This window comes from Barbus barbus (assembly GCF_936440315.1).
Source record: "Barbus barbus genome assembly, chromosome: 12".
NCBI lineage: Eukaryota > Metazoa > Chordata > Actinopteri > Cypriniformes > Cyprinidae > Barbus > Barbus barbus.
In genome coordinates this window covers 24236580-24260078 of record NC_136740.1, presented here as the reverse complement: position 1 = coordinate 24260078, position 23499 = coordinate 24236580, and the positions used below count along the sequence as shown (strand labels likewise).

The 23499-nt window shown below is 37.4% G+C and overlaps 3 protein-coding genes across 3 annotated transcripts; 1 reads left to right on the top strand and 2 right to left on the bottom strand.

The window, feature by feature from the left end:
- Window positions 1-1015: 1015 nt before the first annotated feature.
- Window positions 1016-5989, bottom strand: LOC306878288 (uncharacterized protein). Its single transcript, XM_079430540.1, has 7 exons — window positions 5834-5989; window positions 5637-5752; window positions 5254-5485; window positions 4838-4944; window positions 2281-4734; window positions 1877-2159; window positions 1016-1791 (listed from the first exon to the last, which is right to left on the bottom strand). Exons 1-5 carry the CDS (start codon window positions 5907-5909, stop codon window positions 4600-4602), a joined length of 666 nt encoding a protein of 221 aa, XP_079286666.1. The 5' UTR covers window positions 5910-5989; the 3' UTR covers window positions 1016-1791; window positions 1877-2159; window positions 2281-4599.
- On the top strand, window positions 5650-8807 carry LOC306878567 (uncharacterized protein; the record flags this gene model as incomplete). Its single annotated transcript, XM_079430994.1, has 6 exons — window positions 5650-5821; window positions 7165-7286; window positions 7371-7490; window positions 7577-7610; window positions 7693-7743; window positions 7855-8807. 6 exons carry the CDS (start codon window positions 5650-5652, stop codon window positions 7971-7973), a joined length of 618 nt encoding a protein of 205 aa, XP_079287120.1. The 3' UTR covers window positions 7974-8807.
- Window positions 8648-23206, bottom strand: LOC306878287 (uncharacterized protein; the record flags this gene model as incomplete). Its single annotated transcript, XM_079430539.1, has 25 exons — window positions 8648-9148; window positions 9225-9302; window positions 10054-10144; window positions 10229-10405; window positions 10528-10674; window positions 12473-12505; window positions 12616-12660; window positions 12782-12817; window positions 13017-13088; window positions 14516-14569; window positions 14763-14816; window positions 14935-14988; window positions 15190-15234; window positions 15352-15405; window positions 15499-15552; window positions 16654-16707; window positions 16924-16977; window positions 17138-17191; window positions 17300-17353; window positions 17451-17504; window positions 17594-17647; window positions 17753-18027; window positions 20215-20280; window positions 20378-20462; window positions 23186-23206. 25 exons carry the CDS (start codon window positions 23204-23206, stop codon window positions 8946-8948), a joined length of 1968 nt encoding a protein of 655 aa, XP_079286665.1. The 3' UTR covers window positions 8648-8945.
- Window positions 23207-23499: the final 293 nt, after the last annotated feature.

Here is a 23499-nt window from a genome sequence, read left to right as displayed (position 1 = left end):
GTTATTCGTGAAAACAAGGGAAAAACTGCTTTTAAAAAGAGACTAAAATTGTATTTGTTCTCAACATCATAATATCATTTGGATTGGTTGAGTGAGGTTGTGTCGTGTGCTATGTTGCTTTTCCTTATTTTAATAGGTATTTTTAGTATTGTTACTCTTTATTGTACTTTATGTGTATAAATATGTGATATATTTGGGAGTAATTGTGAATGTAACTATTGTGTTTTGTATGTATTGTCTGGACCCCAGGAAGACTAGCTGTCGTCTTGGCGTCAGCTAATGGGGATCCTTTTTAATAAAATAAATAAAAATAAAATTTGCACATAGTAGGTCAATTACCTGCAATCTCACAGTCCAGGGTTTTTCTAGGGAACCCCTTTAAAAATAAGTACTTTTTTTTTTTTTTTTTTTTTTTTTGATAGAGGCCTTTTACTATTATGATATATAATGGAGTGAAGTTTTCCTGCAGCAGCGCACAGGTGTCATACACAATTAACTGGTCAACTTGTTTGTGAGAAAAGATATGTGAAAGTAGTGTTTGCCACTAGAGAGCGCTATGAAATCTTGTATCCTTTTCTTTTTGTTCAGAACACGTGTTTCTTCCTAAGTGACAGTTTCTACAATCACTTTGCTACTATTTTCAGAACCTTGATGTCATTTTTCACAACTCTAGACAAAACGGTTATCACTTGTAACAGGCTGTCTAATGTTCAAAACATTGCATTGTGCAGTCACATCTTTAAAGAAATCTTGCACAATCATTGGTTCAAAAAACTAATTTACTGTGAAATATAATTGAAACAACTATAGGTCACCCACACACAAGCAACCGATAGTGTCACTGTTCGTACAACCATTAAATATTCTAGAACAAAATGGGTGAGACAGGTTTCATTATGGTACTACATGTACAGTAAATACGTCTCTGTAAAAGTACTGCAGTAGTAGAGAGAATACTACAGACAGTGGAATCATTGAACAAAGTTTGTAATGTATTGATGCAAAACACTACAGTACAATCGCAACATAGGTTTATTTGAATCAAAGCAAAAATACAGTAATTAGCTATCAAATAGAAAAGTACTGTAAAACAAATGCAGTGTTCCTCAACTTGCTTGTACTGTAAGAAACAAAACAGGAGTGATTACTGTACTTCTACATTGTCATCAACTCGGTGTTGTGGATTTGGCCACAGGTTCTCATCTACAATGGATGTTTTCATTAGTCAAACATCTTGGAAAAAACCTTCGGGCATGGAGAATCCAGGCCTGACACTGGTCTGCTGTGATGTCATTGCAGGCGTCATCCATGGCCTTAGATAAGTGTGACTTGTTCATGAGGGTGCCTATCATGAACCTTCTATCTCCATGCGGAGAATAATTCCTCAATCGGGTTAAGGAAAGGAGAGTATGGGGGTAAATACAGGGTGGTAAATTGTGCATGGGCCCGAAACCATGCTTGCACCACATGAGCATGATGGAACCTGACATTGTCCCACACAATGACATAAGTCACACCTTCAGCTCTACAAACCTGATCGAGCTCATCAAGAAAGGTGACAAGGAGAGCTGCATTATATAGTCCAATATGAGGTCTGCGTCCCACCACACCATCTTCTGATATAGCCGCACACATGGTAATATTGGCCCCACGTTGTCCAGGTACTTGGATGGTTGCCTGCTGGCCAATGAAATTCCAACCGCTCCTCCTTGTCTTGGCCAGATTAAAACCGGCCTCATCCAAATATATGAATTTGTGATGGTCGTCATCAGCATCCAGCGCCATCACCCTCTAAAAATACACTTTGGAAAGATTACTGTACAATGTAGAATTTTTGGGAATGTTTTTACAACAGCCATCTTGAAACTGAATTTACCTGAACATACTTCAGTCCTCATTTGCTTCACTCTGTCTGCATTTCTTTCGAAAGGCACACGGTATAGTTGTTTTGTAGATACCTGGTGCCTTTTCAGTATGCGTGCAATAGTTGGCAACTTATGGATCCCACATTGCTGAACATGTCTTCATTGTCCAAGATATGCTGGATAATTTCTGTAAGGCGAATATAATTTCTGGCCCGAACCAAATCGACCACAGCCTGCTCTTGTTGGTCAGTTAGAATTTTGCCTCTGCCTCCACTATTTGGCCTGGTCACAATTCTACAGGGAACATTAGAGTAAGAAGACACTTGGTCACATCACCTATTCTGTGATACACATTGGTATGCAGTCATTTGACAATTGAGAGTAGCATAATGTTTAGTGCATGCTGATAACTTACCGGTTCTCATTGCGGGAAGTTCTTATTGAGGCCACGGTTGACCTTCTGAAGTTTGGTTGTATCATTGTAGCCACCTCAGTCATTGTCATGTCATGATTTATGACATGGTCTACAACTATTGCCCGAATTTCATTGGACACTATGCTGTTGCTGCCTCCGTCTTGGTCCGTGGCCTTGTCCTCTACCACGTTCCCCCACACCTCTCAAACGAGGCCCACGACCACCTCTCAGAAGGGGTGCCTGTCCTCTACCACGTTCCCCCACACCTCTCAAACGAGGCCCACGACCACCTCTCAGAAGGGGTGCCTGTCCTCTACCACGTTCCCCCACACCTCTCAAACGAGGCCCACGACCACCTCTCAGAAGGGGTGCCTGTCCTCTACCACGTTCCCCCACACCTCTCAAACGAGGCCCACGACCACCTCTCAGAAGGGGTGCCTGTCCCCTGCCATTCCTTTGACCAACACGTCTTTCTCCCGCCACTGCTTGACCTCCATTGTGACCTGGATCACCTGCTGTCTCCATGTTACGTATCACTATGCTCTTGCGATTGGATCCCAATCAACTCTTTATATACTCATTCCACAATGTGCACTCAATCATCAGTAACGAGTTGGCAGAATTGGACAAGCAATTAAAGGGCCTGCATCTATACAGTGCAGTACTGTCAATACTGTAAATAGTCTGAAAAGGTGGTACAGTATTTGAGACCATAGACAGTGTCTGATGAAGCATTATGATAAAATATTAGGCTACATCATTGTAGTCTAATTGGTTCATGCTCCACGCTAATTGGTGACAATGAATCTCGTTACAGTATCTTGAAACTTTCATGATTTAAACATGGAAGATTGTTTGTCTGTTTCCATACAACTATGCATTAAGAGTAATGCAACAGTTACTTATCATTTTGAGCAGTTGTATCAATTGATAGTTAGATCATTGTAAGGAAATGAATAGACACTCATTTGAAATGTAATGTGTGAATTTCCTTTTGAAATAGTAGTACTTTGATGTTGTCATATTGAACGTGATTTTTGTTGAATGAACAAATGATCTAAGTTTTATGTGTATTGTATCCAAGCAATTGAGAAAAGGATTAGAGTTTTGAAAAAATGATCATTGGTTGTGAGTTTTGTGTCTAGAGTTGTGAAAAATGACATCAAGGTCAGAACCAGTACTGAAAAATAGTAGCAAAGTGATTGTAAAAAACTGTAATTTGTCATTTCTTCTCATGGTGACTGCTGTTTTTTGATTGTAGAGATACACAAATTAAACTTAATAATGATTCTTCCACCAAACATACACTTGGCTGCTCAGTTTCCAAAGTGAATCCCAAATGATGATTTAAAAGAATATTATTATAACAATAAATTATATTCATGAGGATAGAAAAAAAATCAATGACCAGATTATTTTTTTTTCTGCATGAACTATGTTTTAATGAAATAGTAAGCTAAAAATAGTGAAGACAAAACAGTAAAGAGTCTGTTTTTATGAGTGACAGAAAAAAAAACTTTGATCTATTACTTTAATCTAGAATGTTGAATATTAAATTCTAAACCTGTGAATTGTACTCACTGAAACTTTTATTCACCAGCCAATTAATAAAATATTACTCACAATAATCTCTTGAACTAATAATCATATTAAAAATGAATAGGTCATATTAAAAATCATCATTTGTGACCTGTACATTTTCTAAACTTTTAGATTATATTTACATGAAATATTTATATGTGCAGTCTTAAAACGTAGCAATAACTTTTATAATTTGTATTCACTTTATTCAATAAACTAACATATAATAAATCCATATCATAAAAAAAATCCAAAAATGAATCAAATCCATTTAATAATGTATATTTTTTATCAACAGGAAAATATTTTATGAGGTAGTTTTTTTGTTGTTTGTATTTCTATAAGAATGACAACATTGAACAGAACTTTGCTATCATTTCATTTCTTTGGTGAAAAAGCTGTAGGCGTGCCTAACAAACGTTGATCTCCAAGCATAACATCCAAACACAGTCCTTCTCCACTTCCACAGTGTTCACCAACAAGCAACCACAATGAAGCATGCACAATTTGGTCTTACTGTTTCATGATATGAAGATGCCGTTTTCAAAAGATAATGTTGACACCTTTGTGCATGCATCTGTCACTATTTGCACTTTGACTAACTTATCAAGTAGGTTGCTACTTCCTGTGCGTCAACTGATGGTCCTCTTCAGCACAAGCTCTGTGGACTCTCCATGTCCTGTGCACAAGGCTTCATTTAACTTCTACTGAGCACTAATCCATGTACTCTGGTTACCATCACACATACACTTCAGGCATTGTCTTGCAAATCAAATGATTGGGGACGATCAAGTTCTTGCCTTGATGTTGTTTTTTCAGCAAAGAGTCTTTTAAAAGCTTCTTGTTGCTTTGAAATGCATTCCTTAAACAAAACTGTGGTAAACATAACTCTGGTCAATAACTTTCAAATACATGCATAATATCTTGATTCAAAGTATTTAAATAATGTCTTAACTTTAAGTATTTAAGTACTTACATAGCTTATGCAGAACATCAGGAATGCAATAATGAGTACTGGGACAGCCAGAACTCCATAAATTGTATCGCTTGTAATAAATTCCATTTTCTCAACTGTAGCATACTCTAAAAATGAGAAAGAAAGCACACACACACACATGAAGATCAGATTGTTAGTTTGTGAGCTATTGCTCACCGCTGAAGTATACAGTGGCCTTAAAAGTATTTGGAAGCAACACTTAAAACTATGGATTTATTGCATTGAGATGAACTACTACACCTTTGGTTAATGTAGGCTACTAAATCACCCCAGTGAACTTGATTCTGATTCTAAAAGCTCCAAAAATGTCTAAAACATTTGTATATTTGAAGTGTGGCTTACATGTGTGTTCAAATACTTTTTGTGGCCATTATAAATCCTCATATCCTACTTACCTTCGACTTTCAGAACGATTTCACCTTCTTGGTTCTGATGGCCAAGGGGAGCAGAAAAAAAGCATCTGTATATCCCATTGTCCTCTGCGGTTACATTAGACAGAAGAAGGCTCATTGAGCTCTCAAGTAGCTCAACCTCTCGTTCGACACCTTTATATTTTTTCACTGTGCCATTGTTTTCAGTTAGTCTCTTCCTTACAAGTCCAGATAGCTGGGAAGGCTCTCCAGAAACCTGTAGAACAGAGGTTTAGCTTAAAGTTAAATGACATTCATTTGAAACAATACATTTCTCAAAAACACATAGGGGCAGATTTCAACATCTAGTACAAAACATGAACATGAAAACGTAAGGTTCTAGAAAAAATACGAATTTTGAACTTTACCTTGTACCATGCGATGGAACGGTACTGGACGTCGGGCTTTGATTTCGCCGCACAACTCAAGACTGCGTCCTCACCACTGAAGAAGCGAATCTCCTGCCGCTCTCCTTCCGCCACAGCTGTGAATAAAACACCTCATGTCAACCTGGATCAACAGAGTCTGCGTGAAAATGCTCTCAGGAATACAGGTGGAGTCTTACCTAAAATTACAAGACAAGCGATGAATTCCGAGAAGTAATGCATGGTTCTGACTGTATAAGCTTTCTGACGGCACATGCCTTTTATACACAGCTCGTCTTTTATTTGAGGAAGTGAGGGGATTCCCTAGCGCGCGCGCACTTAGCCTTATTGCGTCCTTATGTTTTTATTTTTTTTTATTTGTGAACTTCACATACCCGGAAGCAAAGATGGAAAACTTTCATTCAAATACATGCACAGCCACTCCATCAGACTCCCACGCGATGTGTTGGATAAGAGAAGTCTTTGTTCGTTTCATATTGCTATCAATCTTTGTTGTACCTGGTAAGATATTTCATCTCCAGTTCGTTCACTTTACATATTATCTTGACTGTAGCTATAAGGTTTGATGCTATTCAATATTAATGACGCAGCGACACATTATTAGCGGTCTAGAAAAGCACGAGCGCTTGCGATTATGCGGGGTTTTCACATGCACGTCTGTGTGTTTTTTGTTTGTTTGTGTAAATTTAACTTTTTGTAGATTTTAATTCTGTCTCAGTTCTCAGCTGACTTGCAAGATTTTTAATTTTAACATCTTAATGTTTAAAAAAGTTACATGCATGCAGTTCATTTAAAAATATGTTTGGTAGAGAAAGTAAATTTCACGTGACAAAACTCCCTCTGGTATCTTGGGATTCCCCCATTACGTAATGTTGTTGCTGAGAACGCAGTAATCTGATGCCTTGTTGCCCTCGTTGTCTCAAATAAATAAACGTTACACTCTCTACCACAGGTAACTGCATAGACTTCCATTGATATTATATGAGGTTAATATTTTTAACTAGTGAGGACCAGTTATCAAAGTATTTCACAATGTACAGTAATTTAGGACGTTTGGTCCTCACAAGCATAGTCAAAACACACACACACACACACACACAAACGTCTGGTTTGCTATCCTTGTGGGGACTCTCATAGGCATAATGGTTTGTCTACTGTACAGACTGTATATTCTATTGCCCAACACCAACCCTACACCTAAACTTAGCCCTCACAGGAGACTGTTTGCATTTTTAGATTTTCAAAAAACTTCATTCTGTGTGATTTATAAGCTTGTTTACCCGTGGGGACCTCAATTTAGGTCCCCACCGTGACACAAGTCCCCATGAGTCTGTGTATATTCAGGTTTAAGTCCCCACTGGTATATAAAAACAAACACACACACACACACACACAAAGTTAATAACAAAAGCTTATGACTTTTCTTATGTGCTACCCCTGTATATGATTCTCTTTCTAAATAGTGGACAAATAATTCTGAATGGCACATTTTATACCTCTCGTCCCTCAGTGTTCACTACAGTCACAGAGACGACACAAAACTACACCTGTGCAGAAGAGTTGCACCATGTACAATCTGAATATGCAATGAAGAGCCCAGACTGTGATCAGTATTGGTCTGCAGAGGATCATGTGAGTAGATTGAAGAATTGAGGTTCAGTGATAGAGTCTATCTACGCTGCAGCTCACTGACTTTCATGCTTTTTCATCCTTCAGTCTATTGCAACATTTCTGCAATCCACCCCAGAGTGTCACAGTCCATGCAAAGAGGTGTTCGTTGGGAGAATTGTTCTGACTGACTGCGTCAATATCACCCTGGCTGTAATATGCACAAGAGTGAGTTGTTTTCTCTGCACCACAGATCATGTCCTTTATGACTTTATGAGCATTTGAATTAACCAGCATTCGTATCTATTTTAAAGGATTATTTGACTGAATACCGTGTACATTTTTATGGTAAGTGTATTTTCTACCTGTGATGTATTATATTGTTGGGAAGTCAGTTCATTTTCAAACATTTTCTTTTGTTTTGTTTTAGGCGAAAGAATCCCTCAATCACTGATCAACACTGTGAACAGAGGTCACTCTGGTAATATAAAACAAACACTGTGTGTGTGTGTGTGTGTGTGTGTGTAATATATAATACTCTTCAGAACAGAAATAGTTTCATTTCAGAGGATTTCTCTATTTTTATTTTTAGGTGTTTTCCTGCCTGTTACCTTGGTGTTCATAGCCATTATGGTGTGTCTGCTGTGTGTTGCATATGCACACAAAAACAACAGAAGCAATGTTCAAGCCACTTACAGTGATCTGGGATAAAGATAGTGTTCAACATTTTCTTTTTAATTCTGTATGAATTAACAAATTTGTGCTGCTTTGTGATGGTACCACGAGGCATCGCTCACTCATAGGTCTCAGACTTGTAGAGGGGATGTTTCCCATCCTCTGACCCTTTTTTGCATGGTGTAATTATATATGATTTTGTTATTTTTAAATTTTCCATCTACCTCTGATGAATGAATGCTTTAGGGAAATTGTAAGGCCTTTGACTATAGCTTCAATGGACCGATATATAAAGCATATAAAAACTTTTACTTTCAAGTCACTTTCAAAATAAAAAGTATTATTTGTGCAAAATGCTGCAATTATTAATATAATTTTTATCTTTTTTTTGTTTTGAAATTGTGCTTGTGCAATATTTCTTTAAAATAAATTCTAATTGTTTTGATATATACTGAATGTTTTTATTTGTGGCTGAATGTTCAAATACTCTTTGAGGTCACTGTATAAAACAAGGCCGTAAGAATCAACTCAAACACACTGCCAAGATCTATGTAGCAGTACTGTTTTTCAACTCTTCCTTTTCTTGTACACTATAAATGATTACATGTTTAGGATTTCACAGTTAATCAAAAATGTATGATAATGGCCTGAACAATGATCATTAAATTTTGTGGTTACACTATATTCATGCCACACAATTAAAACGGCTTAACATGTTTACAAAAAAATTATTTAATTCAGCTTGATGAATCATGACAATAAAACAGGATATTTCAGGACACAGTAAATGTATATTTATGATGCTTTACAAAATTATTTACATGTCTGTACTGTATTCATAATGAAACTAAAACATTGTTGAATGAAACCAAAAGTGCTGGTAGTTTTGATCTCCAGTTCTTGGCTCCAGTCTGTCTGTATTTGATGTCTTCCATCCGACAGCACTTTTTTCATGGTCTCTGCTGGAGAGTATCTCCTGTCGTGGGTCACTCACATTCGTCCCAGTTGTCAAGCTTGGCTGAGAGGGCCTTTGACCAATCCCATCTCTTTGCGCACTACAGGTGCATGAATGCTACAGTCTCGTGCCTCGCACACACCAGGTATTCCTGCATCACCGAACATGCCAGGCTGACCCACAGGCCCGGGAAAACCACGGGGTCCTCGCGGCCCATCGATTCCATCTTTTGGTTCCGCTGGATGGCCTGGCAGCCCTGTTTAGAGATATAAACAAGATTTAACTACATCTAATCCACAGTTATTGAAATAGCAGACAGAAAATTATCCCACCTCTGAGGCCTTGGTGACCATCATGCCCTGGAAGACCTTTTCCAGGATCCCCCCTCTGTCCTTTCTGACCTTTAGGTCCTTTAGAAAAACACAGAGAGCTCATTTGTATGTATAAACTCCTTGTTTTTCTTTTCTTTTCTTTTTTGTTAAAGGGAAAGTCCAACCAAGATGAAAACACTGTCGTTTAATCGCACATCGTTTGAAACCAGTATACAGTAACCAGTTTTGGGTCCCATTGACTTCCATAGTATTTGTTGTCCATATTATGGAAGTCAATGGGATCTGAAACTCTTTGGTTACCAACATATTCTTCAAAATATCAAATAAGTCATGCAGGTTTAAAATGACATCAGGGGAAGAAAATTATGACTAAATTTTCTTTTTTGGGGTGGTACAGTTTCAGGTCCTATGGGCAAAAATAATATGTATATGGGACAAGTCAATGGGACCTGAAACAGTTTGGTTATATTTTTCAAAATATCTTTTCTTTTCTTTCCTCAAAATAAAAACACAGGTGTGGAACAACATAACGAAGAGTAAATGATGACTGATTAAACGATGGTGAGGAATTTCTTTTATTATTTTTGAGTGAAGTTTTGGGTCCCATTGACTTCTATAATTTGTTTGTTTGTCCATACTAATGAAGTTAAAGGGACCCAAAACTCTTTGCTTAACAACATTCTTCAAAATATAATTTTTTTGTGTCTGTGTGTTCCACAGAAGAAATCAAGTCATACTTGGCAGAGTAGAGTAAATTATGACAGAATTTAAGTTTTTGGGTGGAATATAGCATTAAATTAAAATGTTATTTTTAATAGTAGCGCAGTACCTCTGTCCCCTGTAGCTCCTTTCTGACCCTCTACACCTTTCATTCCTTGAGGGCCTCTTTCTCCTTTAGCACCTACCTTTCCTGCTTTACCCTGAATGAAATGCAGTGTGTTATTATTTTTATTTTTTTAAGGTAAGAGTGTATGCCAGTTTTGTGGTGACTCATATCAACTCACAGGTTTGCCTGGACTTCCAAGGAGTCCTGTGACTCCTGGGGGTCCGATGAGGGTACGGTTGTTGATCGGACAGCCCTGTACACATTTGGCACGTATAGATGAAGCATACTGGGAGATCTGAGCAGTGACCACACCTTGACACAGCTGCAATATCTGCTCATCCGTCAGTCCTGGACCCTGCACAGAGTGAAATTAACTAATATATTTTACAACAGAAATCAATATTTGTATTCAGGACTAAAACACTTTCATATACTCAAAATTAAATTCTTGTTCATAATAAACATGATGATACGCACAGGTTCACCTGGTACTCCTTTTGGCCCACTCTGTCCTTTCACTCCCTGGTCTCCTATAGGGCCTTTGTCACCTCTGGGACCTGGAAGACCTGGAGGTCCAATAGGACCAGGAAGCCCATCACGACCGAAACGACCCTTCGCCCCACGCTACATCACATAAGATAAAATCTGTTACTTAAAGTGATGAACAACAGTTACAGAATTAAAACAGACTGCAATTGATTTATTTACAATTTTTAAAATACTTTTACTACATGAAATTGATCACACAATGGGTGACTATAATTGCAAGCACATTTGGTGTCCGAAGTCATTGTTTTTCAGTTGTTGTTTTTTTTTCAAATGGTTATAATTTTAATAATTTGTTACTTATTGTTATGAGTTACGAGATTTCACAGTCAATAACAATATAATAATTTGTGTAAAGTGTCTTAAATAGCTCAAAATCATGATTTCCTGTTGTCCGAATTAGTCAGAGAATGTTTCCATGTATCGTGTAATCAATATTTTATTGTACTTTTCTTTTTGTAATATTTAATTCATTTTATTTATAAAAGCCCTAAATACTCATTTACTTAATTCTATAACATTAAATTGTTTAAAAATAACTTTTTCTTATAAAAATGTGTGTCCATAAATCGTGCGTCAACTCTGTTACCGTACCATATTTTGCCTTTAAAGCGGTGGAATTATCTTCCACAAGTATGTAAGATACAGGAAATGATGTCAACACTGTTACCACAATATCAAAAGGAAAACAAAATTTATTATTGATCACACATTGGGTTATTTAAAGGTCTTTTAATCATGACTTAATTAGTGTGTTCTTAGCAATTATGTTAGTAAGTGGAGTTTTTGGCAAAAAAAAAAAAAAAAGGGTAAATTCTGTTACGGTCAAACTCTGTTTCCAAGGTAGAGTAACAATGCTGACAATAGTGTAACAGAATTGACAGTCCACCGGATAATTCCGTCAATTCTGTTATGGTTACAACTCTGTTTATGAACTGTTTTCACAAAAAAAACAATACAATTGTTGTTTAAAATCTCATAAACGTTATTGAAATATTATACACCCTTATAATATTTCAACATTTTTTTTTACTGGATATTGTATATAATCCCTTTTCAGATGAAAAAATATTTTCTTCAAGTGGACAATTCTGTGAAGACATAGGTATTTTTATTTTTAAGGTATGCATAGGCTGAAATATTATATCAGTTCCAAATGTTGGAATGTAAGGACTGTTTGTCTAATGATACAAGAAGGATTTTTCCTTTTATGATTTATTGTTATTTCTACACATTGCCTAATGTGTCCGTAACAGAGTTGACAAACAATACCATAAATACATCTGTTTTTTGATTAAAAGTAAAAAAGGAAGTAACTTATGTTTGGCAAGCACTGAATTATTAAAATTTAATGTTTTCAATAAGATACTGGAAAGAATTTCTGTTAGTGAACAGTTTTTTTTCCTTAACTTTATGAAATGCCAAATGTATCTCCATTTATAGAATCACCTAACCACCCACCCGCCCGCCCACCCACCCACCCACCCACACACACACACCCACACACACACACACACACACACACACATATATATAGCTTCAGAGCTTAAGGGGTTAATGCTGTTCTCTTGCACTTTCTATTCAAATAAACCTGGAAAAAATGTATCACGGTTTCCAAAAAAATATTAAGCAGCACAACTTTTTTCACCATTGACAATGATAATAAATGTTTCTTGAGCACCAAATCAGCATATTATAATGATTTCTAAAGGATCATGTGACACTGAAGACTGGAGTAATAGAGTGATTGAGGATGAAATGAGGAAACAGTGTAGTCCAGATTCAAACCTGCGTTGTTCTACGTCATGAGCTCGTGGACTACCGCTGTGCCATGCTGTGACGTACAATATTGTTGAACCTCATCTGTGAAACTAACCTGCCCTTTGTCACCACGAGATCCAGCGTCTCCCTGTGAAGTGAAATGATGACGAAACCGTGGTTAAAATAAAAAACTATGGCTAGTGTAATGGAAAGAGGAAGAGAAACTGTGATGGCTAGTTCAGATTCTAGCAGCCGTACCTTATCTCCTTTAAAACCCTTCCCTCCTTTTCGCCCTACTGCCCCCTAAGAGAGTCATGAAAAAATAATTCAATAAAAACAATTCTTTTTTTTTTTTTTTTTAAGTAATGCCTATACAAACGTTTGTGGCTAAAATGATACTGATATTATGTGCTTTTGATATCACCTTTTCACCATCTGGTCCTGTTTCTCCTTTGACACCCTATAAATCAGAACATATAATCATTTTCTCAATCACTGTTCTATTCAAGTATCATTTCAATTATGTCATCAATTAGACAATCAACAAACAGTGAAACTAAGCATTTGATTAATTAATCAATTAAAATCAACAAACAAAGAAACAAAGCATTTAATTAATTAATTAATTAATCATTCAGAAACTAAAATCAGTTGCATACTGTTGGCCCGGGCAAGCCTTTTGGTCCAGGTTTCCCCGGAACTCCTGCATCCCCACTGTCTCCTTGTGAACCCTATGAAAAAAAAAACCTGTTTCTCTTTTTACTAGGGAAAAATGTCCAAGTGGATGTTCTTGATATTGCAAAACACAGTATTAAACAATGTTTACAGTTCTGCTTTAAAGGGCACCTATTAGGCCCATTTTTACAAGATGTAATATAAGTCTCAGGGGTCCCCAGAATGTGTCTGTGAAGTTTCAGCTCAAAATAATCCACAGATCATTTATTATATCATTTTGAAAATGCCTATTTTGAGTGGAAGCAGAAGCACGCTGCTTTCATGCACGTCTCTTTAAATGCAAATGAGCTGCTGCTCCCGGCTCCCTTTTCCAGAATAGGGCTGTGCCTTAGATACTCGGCCAAAAAAACATCTGTTTGGTTTTGATTATCATGTCATCTCATTGAAATCATGAGTTTTAAAGCCATATGAGTTTAAACATCTGATATACAGTTTTCTGAGTGCACATGTGCAGAAAGATGCGGTCACATGGCACGCGAGTATTAAACTAAGTTCTCTTTCATGTCTTATTTCGCTTAAAGGGATAGTTCACCCAAAAATGCAAATTTTGTCATTAATGACAAAAAAAGAGAATACTTTTTTCCGCGTAAGGTGCTGCTGACACAGAACAGCATACGCTGCCTACGTATATTAAACTCTCCAAAATGGCGCCAGGGTGACACGGAGGAGGAGAATTGTTGAATGAATACAATTTTATATATATATATAATTATAAATATAATAATTTTCTTTGCACACAAAAAGTATTCTCGTAGCTTCGTAAAATTACGGTTGAACCACTGATGTCTCATGGATTATTTTAATCATATCCTTACTACGTATCTGGACCTTGATCGTGTTAGGATCCTTGCTGTCTATGGAGGGTCAGAGAGCTCTCGGAATTCAAGTGTTTGTCCCATTTAAATTAATAATCTTTTATATCGCCTTTTATAGTTCATACTAAACTGCTTGTTTATGCTATGGTTCTACTGTGCTATGCATGGTATAGTACAGTATCATTTCCTTTAGGGGGAAAAATGAAGGGAAAATCCAAATAATCTGATACGAAAACTGATCTACACTGCTGTTTCAGGAAACAGGCTAAATGTAGTGAAACTGCCGTAGTTATAAATAGAAGTTGCAGTTTCACTTTCAGTCTTGGGTCTGACTACAGTCTGGTAAATCCCCCAACATTTAGGTACATTCCCCACTGGAGTAATATTAACAAAATAACCAAAACATCTGGTGTATAAGTTTCTGGTGACTTCCAACCTAACCAATATGTTGACTTACCACAGAGTAAGAATATGGCTTTTGTATTGATCTTGAAAGACGTCACATGTCAGTCAACAGATCAACCTTCACATGCTATCACAAGTGTCACGCACATTTGAAATAATAAGGAAGTGTAATATCCCCCTAAAAGGCCAAATTCACAGCTTACCACAGTTCCTACTCTTCCAGGTCGCCCCCTCTCACCACGATCACCTTTCAAACCCTGCATAAAAGAGGAAGAGGGAAATTTATAAACTTTCTGCAAATTTTGAAGAAAAAATTCCTTTGAAACAGTTTTCGCTTGGAAATTGATAGTAAATACATACTCTCTCTCCCTTTCTCTCACACACACACACACACACACACACACAAATATAATATACATATATATATTATTATTATTTTTTTTATTTTACCTTAGGTCCAAAAGGCCCAGGCACCCCCTCAACTCCTGGAACACCCAGAGGACCCTGAAAAATATTTTATAAAATATATATTTTTTTTTACCCCAGAAACAGTACTTCAGGAAGTTTTTTTTTTCTTCCCCCTGAATAATGACATATGCATCAGAAACAATTTGTTACTCACATCCTCTCCTGGCTCCCCATCACTTCCTGGCAAGCCACTTGTACCTTTAGAACCCTGAAGATGAAAGCAAAAAGAAAGAGAAATTTGCCTACCATAAGTTAGTTACCAAGTGCTGATTCAATGCAAAGCTTTTAATTGGAATTATGTCAAATATTATGTGTTTGTAGAACATAATGAGTAAAGGGGGTTCCCACTGTGTCAATCTCTCAATTTTAGTTGCTGATGACCATGATAAGTGGTCATTTAATAACAGACCTTCGGTCCCGTCACCCCACGGTCTCCTGGAACTCCTGGATAACCCTGATAGCACGACAGGAGAAAAAGATAGTATTATAGTAAGATTACGACAGGGATTTCCTGATGGTACAATATGAGTAAGAGAAATAGAAAGGGAAAGTTTATGAGTGATTTTATCACCAAGTAACCCTGCTCTCCACGGTCTCCAGTGAATCCAGGTGCTCCTGTCTGACCCTAGTAATGCAGAAAATGAAGGTTTAGTCAGCAGATGATGTAAAAAAATTGTCAAACTAGTAATTAGTTATGCCTGTAAGTCTCGGTGCCAACCTTCTGTCCCTGCCGACCCTCAGAACCTTGTTTTCCTGTTTTGCCAATGGAACCCTGTTGAAAGTTGGGGGAATTTCAAGTCTGGACAAATTAAGACTCATCGGGAAATTTATCAGTTATGAAAAGCTGACAAATTATATGTACTTCTTCATTTAATATAAATATTTAGGTTATTTTTGTTTTGTTTTTGTGAATATATTACAGAAAGTCTATATGAGTGCTGTAACTAAGTTATGGAGTTTTCTTCTGCATTTTGATCACTTTCAGTTTGTTTGCAATTCACTCAAAGGGATAGCTCTTTATGCACCCTCAAGTTGTTTCCAAACCTATATGAATTACTTTCTTCTACCAAATCAAATCAAACCAAACCATCTTCCATAGTCATTTTTTTCCATACAATGGAAGTCAAAGGCAACCCATTAGCGGTTCAGTTATCCACGTTCTACAAAATATCTTATTTTGTGTTCAGCAGAAGGAACTCATACAGACTTGGAACAACATAAGGGTGAGTAAAATGACAGATTAAATTTTTGGGTGAACTAAACTGCAGTATGACAAAATAATGATAGCATATAATCTCTCAATGCAATGGATCTCAAAAGAGCACATGTATAATTAGACTGCAGGTCACTGCTGTCTCCACATGAAAGTCGTATCACAGATAATATTATTAATTACAAGAAATAGAAGAGATAAAACCAGACAACCAAAATAAACAGAAAAACTACCCCTCACATGCCAATGGGAAATGAAACTCGTGACACTGACATTTCATCAGAATGGGGAAGCATTTGACATTAAAACACAGATATTTATGCAGATAATTGATATCTATTTTTCTCGTCTTGCGAATGTCTGACTAACTGCATGTAAATATAGGTGTTTGCTTAATAGTCATTTAGCAGAAGTTTATTGAAGGGACAGTCCCCCTTGGAGGCAAACACTAGGTTAAGCGTCTTGCTCAAGGGCACAATGTTGACATCTGTAGACTCTTATTGGTAGCTGAAATCAGGATCAAATTAGCTAGCTAGCAAAATAATTAAAGCACATAAGTAAACAAACCTGTTGACCGGCCTTAAACCAGCAGCCTTCTGGTCATTATATTTCAGTACACCACACAACAATTGTAAACATTTGTAGAGTAAAGCAACTTACCTTAATACCTTTAATGCCTAGTTTTCCAGGTTTACCTTTTGCACCAACAGGACCCTGTAGCCAGTCAGAAAAATAGCACCTCAGATGAATTTCATAGACAAATCAGAAATTTTGTCAGGAATCTATAGAGTCAGCATGACTGTACAGATGCTGCTTTGAAATATCACATGGAGCTACTGTATGTGATCTATTTTACTGACTGAAATGGGAACAAAAAACATTGATATGTGATATGGTGATATGTGTTAATGAAGATGCTATTTTGCTCACGGTCTTTCCAGTGACACCCACTCCTCCACGCGGACCTTCGATTCCGACATTACCCTGCATGACACAAATAAATTGTCATGAATTATAAATGCAAGCCGAATATAATACTGGATAATCTTTATACACATTTAAAATAATACCCTTTAGGTCTGCAACAACAAAGATCAAACCTTTTTCACTTGTGACTTGTTTTGTTTTTTGCTAAAACCATTACCTTTAATCCAGATTGGCCAGTTTCACCAGGGTCCCCTGGTAACCCAGAAAAGCCCTATGGAGAAGAGCAAGAAAAGTACATATTAGAGACTTTTCCAGGAATTAGCTATTAAACACAAAATAATATAGGTAATTGTAAAGTTTTCCAAAATTCTTGGCTCACAATTGCACCAGAGAAACCAGATGCACCATCCTCTCCATCAGGCCCAGAGTCGCCCTAAACAGGAGGCAAGTGAGGTTAGTTAGGTGAACAAGTGAAGTCCTGGTAGTCTGAACAGGATGTGCAAGTTTAACAAGTGTTTCCTGCCCCCTACCTCAGGGCCGGTGTCTCCTCCTCTTCCTCTCACTCCTTTGGTTCCTTTGTAACCCTAATAAAATAACAGCCAGTTTGATCTTGTGAACTTTTGCATTGATTGTTAAACACTATGAACATTAAAATCTGATGCTTTGCTCATACCTCCCTTCCTTGAACCCCAGGAAACCCCTGTTTGCCTTGAAGACCCTTAGAACCCTATGAGCAAACATAAAAATGCAATAATCAAACTGAAGAATGCATTAAACTTTAAAAGAAAGAAAACTTTACATAATTCAAAGGCATGGCAAGGCAATAATCAACCTTGGGTCCAGCAAAGCCTCCAAATCCAGGCTCCCCTGCTTCACAGTCACATTCGGTGGGTCCCTCCTGTCCCAGCTCAGCGTCCCCTCCATAAGGGACCTGTGTTATCAAGGTTTTATCCTCTTTGGCATAATCAAAAGACTCCACGGCTGTGGCATACGGGTAAGTTTCCTCAGTGATCATGGTGACAACGGTGGCCGCAGGTGCATACGGGTCAAAGCCGGATGCTGAGTGCTCGTCGTCACTGCCACGTTTGGATTCTGCAGGATACTTAACTGAGGAAGCAGATAAAAAACACTGAGGTGCCCACTGATCCTGACTGGATATAGTAACATAAAAGACATATAAAAATGACTAATAGTCTAAAAAAAAAGTAAAAACAAACCTGGTAAATAATATAATATAATATAAAAAAGTGTTTGGTGTTGTAAGAGTAGACCAATTAAAAGAGAGAAATTTGTGTGTATAAATGTGTAAATCTTTGAAGAAATGTCTGAGTTTACTGAAGTCCACAATCATATAAATGATCAATAAATTAGAAAAAAAATCGAATAAATCTTTATTTTATAACTTTTTATATTACTATTTACTTTTTAAATTATATTACTTTTTAATTAATTACATTTATATTGTATCAATACAATTAAGGATATTTTTAATATCATTAAGCATAAATTAAATATAGTACTAAAAATACTACAGTGATGCACAAGTTTATTTGACATTCACAAATTGTCTCATTATAAAACATCTCTTATTGTTTATACAGTATCTCACAGAAGTGAGTACACCCCTCACTTTTTGTAAATATCTTATAATATCTTTTCATGTGACAACACTGAAGAAATTACACTTTGCTACAATGTAAAGTAGTGAGTGTACAGCTTGTATAACAGTGTAAATTTGCTGTCCCCTCAAAATAACTCAACACACAGCCATTAATGTCTAAACCGCTGGCCACAAAAGTGAGTACACCCCTAAGTGAAAATGTCCAAATTGGGTCCAATTAGCCATTTTCTCTCCCCGGTGTCATGCGACTCGTTAGTGTTACAAGGTCTCAGGTGTGAATGGGGAGCAGCTGTGTTAAATTTAGTGTTATTGCTCTCACTCTCTCATACTGGAAGTTCAACATGGCACCTCATGGCAAAGAATTGTTGTTCTACATAAAGATGGCGTAGGAAGATTGCCAAGACCCTGAAACTGAGCTGCAGCATGGTGGCCAAGACCATACAGCAGTTTAACAGGATAGGTTTCACTCAGAACAGGCCTCACCATGGTCGACCAAAGAAGTTGAGTGCACGTGCTCAGCGTCATATCAAGTGGTTGTGTTTTGGACATAGACGTATGAGTGCTGCCAGCATTGCTGCAGAGGTTGTAGCGGTGGGGGGGTCAGCCTGTCAGTGCTCAGACCATACGCCGCACACTGCATCAAATTGGTTTGCATGGCTGTCATCCCACAAGGAAGCCTCTTCTAAAGATGATGCAGAAGAAAGCCCGCAAACAGTTTGCTGAAGACAAGCAGACTAAGGACATGGATTACTGGAACCATGCCCTGTGGTCTGATGAGACCAAGATAAACTTATTTGGTTCAGATGGTGTCAAGCTTGTGTGGCGGCAACCAGGTGAGGAGTACAAAGACAAGTGTGTCTTGCCTACAGTCAAGCATGGTGGTGGGAGTTTCATGGTCTGGGGCTGCATGAGTGGTGGGTGGTACTGGGGAGCTACAGTTCATTGAGGGAACCATGAATGCCAACATGCACCGTGACATACTGAAGCAGAGACTGGGCCGCAGGGCAGTATTCCAACATGATAACGACCCTAAACACACCTCCAAGACGACCACTGCCTTGCTAAAGAAGCTGAGGGTAAAGGTGATGGACTGGCCAAGCATGTTTCCAGAGCTAAACCCCATTGAGCATCTGTGGGGCATCCTCAAACGGAAGGTGGAGGAGCGCAAAGTCTCTAACATCCACCAGCTCTGTGATGTCGTCATGGAGTGGAAGAGGACTCCAGTGGCAACCTGTGAAGTTCTGGTGAACTCCATGCCCAAGAGGGTTAAGGCAGTGCTGGAAAATAATGGTGGCCAGACAAAATATTGACACTTTGGGCCCAATTTGGACATTTTCACTTAGGGGTGTACTCACTTTTGTGGCCAGCGGTTTATGGCTGTGTGTTGAGTTATTTTGAGGGGACAGCAAATTTATACTGTTATACAAGCTGTACACTCATTACTTTACATTGTAGCAAAGTGTCATTTCTTCAGCGTCGTCACATGAAAAGATCTAATAAAATATTTACAAAAATGTGAGGGGTGTACTCACTTCTGTGAGATACTGTATATAAATGATATACACACACATTTAATTTTCACTTTATTTCAATACCAGTAGTTAATTTTCCACTAATATTAGAGGGTTGAACATTTTTTAAAGAAGCAGTAGTAGCAGCAACGTCTCAGTTACCGCTGTGAGTGTATCCAGATTGTTCATCATATCGATCTACTAAGGAGCCTTCATACATGTGCTCTTCTCCTGTGATTGTAAAAGAGAGGGGGAAATTAATGTTTTATTTGCCAGTTATACATATCTAACAAATGTAAACATGTTGGACACGTGATAGTCTCACCTGACTGTAAACCAGAATAATCGTGCTGGGCCTGAGAGGGCAGGACACACAGCAGGAACACAGAGCTAAGTGACACAGCCCACACCTGACATCAGCACAAACACAAACACACACAGAGGAACTTATTACAGTAACGTCATGGTGGAAATGCTATATCTGTCAGATAAAGTTCAGAAAAACTTAAATGTAAATGGATTCACAAACTTCACTATTAGAGATACTGATGATCTGTTTACAAGCTGATATTTCACCAACTGGACAAGCTCAAGGGGTCTCCCTTTTATGACGTGCTTTCTCAAAAAGTTCCTTCTTTAAATTGAGCTTACCACTTACCACTATCACCAAATTACAAGTGTTTTTTTTTCTTTGTTAAAAGCAATTTTAACATGAGCTTGATTTTTTTTAAAATATTACATTACTTCAGTTCCTTGTTCAGCTGTTATTTTGTTGGAACAAATAAATATGCAGTCATTGAAGCCTATCTGTTTTTAAGCCTCTGTGCTTAAATTAACCCTATTCCTGTGTCACACTTCCTCATGTGATGACCTCAAATGTCACAAATGAGGTAATGGAACATGTTCTGCCTTATATAAAAATTAATAAAGCTTTGAATGGTGTAGAGAAATCAAGACCAATTTATCAACTATGCCTTAGATTTTCAAAACAAGTTATCAGTAGGCTACAATGAACTTATTTTTTACTATGGGAGAAATAACAGATTTTTCACCAAGTGATATGTAAAAATGTAATTAAACCATGTTGACAGAATAGTTTATTAAAAGAGGCAGGAAACTTTATATAGTATATGTCCCCCCCCCCCCCCCCCCCCCCCAATAAACATGAACAGGAAATAGCATCATTTTAGTAAGAACTTGTAGATGTAGATCTCCCTCTAGTGGTCATTGTTAAGCAGAAGTAAACATTTATGATACTCAATCCCTAGAAAATCACCTCACAAAAATACCAGAGAATTACAGCCACGAAACTGCCATCTAGAATTATATCACACACTACATCTGTCAGTATCAGTTTTACAGAAGGGTTCCGTATTGTCACTGCTGAAGACATTTGCCATTTATCTGTGGGGATATGTCTTTGTATTAAATTTAATTTGTTAGGTAAAATAGCCAACCAAGAACATACATGTAAATGCGGTATTTCAGCCGGGGCCTCTAAATGCTGCACTACATTACTGTTCTCAGGTTGCTCTCACATTCCAGACTAGACTGCTGAAAGACAGTTTTCTTTTCACCCTTCATAGTTTGTAAAATCTCCCTCTCTCTGTGAGACAACAGTACTGCATGTTCACACAATACACTTTACACAGCATGTGACCTTTGACCTTTCCAACGAATACGAAATGCTTTTGTAAAAAGTCAGCTGACGTTTTTTCAGGTCACTTGTTCAATGTCAGATCAAATTACAGTAAAATAATTGTACAGTTTCTAGCATAATTATTATACACTATTTTTTTAAAGTTTAGGGTCAGTAAGATTCACATTTAATAGACAAAACGTGCCAGTAAATACATTTATAATGTTAGAAATGAATTATTTCGAACCTTTTTGTTAAATGCAGTTCTTTGGAACTTTCATCAAAGAACCTTGGAGAGAGAACTTACATGTATAGTATGGACATGTATATGTGTTCCCCCAGATTTTTTATCTGTATGTTTGTATAATATATTTATTGCTTTGGCAACATTGTGATGTTACACAGTCATGCCAATAAAGCTCATTTGAATTGAATGGACTTGACTTACAACAATTATTATAAATTGCAAACAGTTATTATAAATTGTAATAATAAAATATTACTGTATTTTTCATTAGATAAATGCAGGCCTGGTGAACATAAGAGACTTCTTTCAAAAACTTTTGAATGGTAGTCATATATACAATTCATGTGTGCTTCACATTCTTTTGAAAGTGCATTTATTACACTGCAGGACTATTTTATAATATATAAAATCTAGAAATTCTAGAAATGTTTATAAGGAGGACAAAGACCAACGAAACAAAAGAAAGCCACATCTTAACAGTTTGTATATCAGTCATATTTCTTCTAATACTCCACAATCTAAGAAGGGTAGGGGGCGGAACTAATATCTCATACAACTAAAGCATCGAGTCCTCACCAACCCACAGGTCCTCTGGGACACTGAGGTGCAGCATGAGCAATACACACATTTCCATAATCTCCGCCAGCTTCAACTCTGGAACTGGCCTTTAGAGGTGCTTGTAAATTATTATTGTACTCAAATTTGGCGAGTTTAACCCACATGTGAGATTTTTTACAAGTGCCTAATAAAGTAATTACATAAACCCAATCAAAAAAGTGTATTTATGTAACATGATTTATAATGGTTTTATAGGCCAAGTAACAAAAATAACTGGTCATTAATGACTCATATAAATTTAATAAAGGCCCATAAAACATGTCAAACTACTTCTGTAGCTGGTAATAACTTTACTATGCATTTGGTACCATTTTTGACAGTCTTGCATAAAAAAAAAAAACAAGCACACCATGCATAACAACAAACATAAAATGTTCAAGATGAACAGTTCATTGGTTGAAAACATAATTGAATTCTCCTCAGCGACACACATTGTGTTTGCTTTTTATAATAAGACTGCCCTCAAAACTAACCCATATGAAACTGACAACACTGTACATGACTAATGCAAACTGCCTGAGAAACTACACAAGCATGAAGTTGATTTGATTCCTGCTTTGAATATATGAAACAGATATAATTCTCTTCTGAATTCCCTATCAATTTTAGTTACCCATCTTGCATCTTACCTTCACCCTGGAGGCTCCCATGGCCAGCAGCCTCCTGCTCAGGTTTTCCAGGCGCTGTTCAGACACACAGCTCTGAGACTTTGGATCAGCTCAATCAGGGGGTCTGTGAGAACGCAGGCAGCACTGCTTCAGTGAGGGGCTGCAGTGGTCCTCAAAGCATTCTCCCTCTTTGCATGCGATGCTGGTCCCCCTGTGCTGAAACAGATGAACAGACCTCCCGGTCCCTCACCAGAATCTCCCAGGCTCCCACCTCTCCTCAACTGGGTGAGAAATACCTGAATCTTTACCAAACAAACACACTCCTCCACTGGACT

Coding starts and splice junctions, on each gene's coding strand:
- LOC306878288 (XM_079430540.1), bottom strand. CDS start 5,909: ATGTGCCGTCAGAAAGCTTATACAGTCAGAACCATGCATTACTTCTCG. Junction 5,753..5,833: donor CGCTTGTCTTGTAATTTTAG/GTAAGACTCCAC, acceptor TTTTATTCACAG/CTGTGGCGGAAGGAGAGCGG. Junction 4,945..5,253: donor AATCGTTCTGAAAGTCGAAG/GTAAGTAGGATA, acceptor TCTCATTTTTAG/AGTATGCTACAGTTGAGAAA.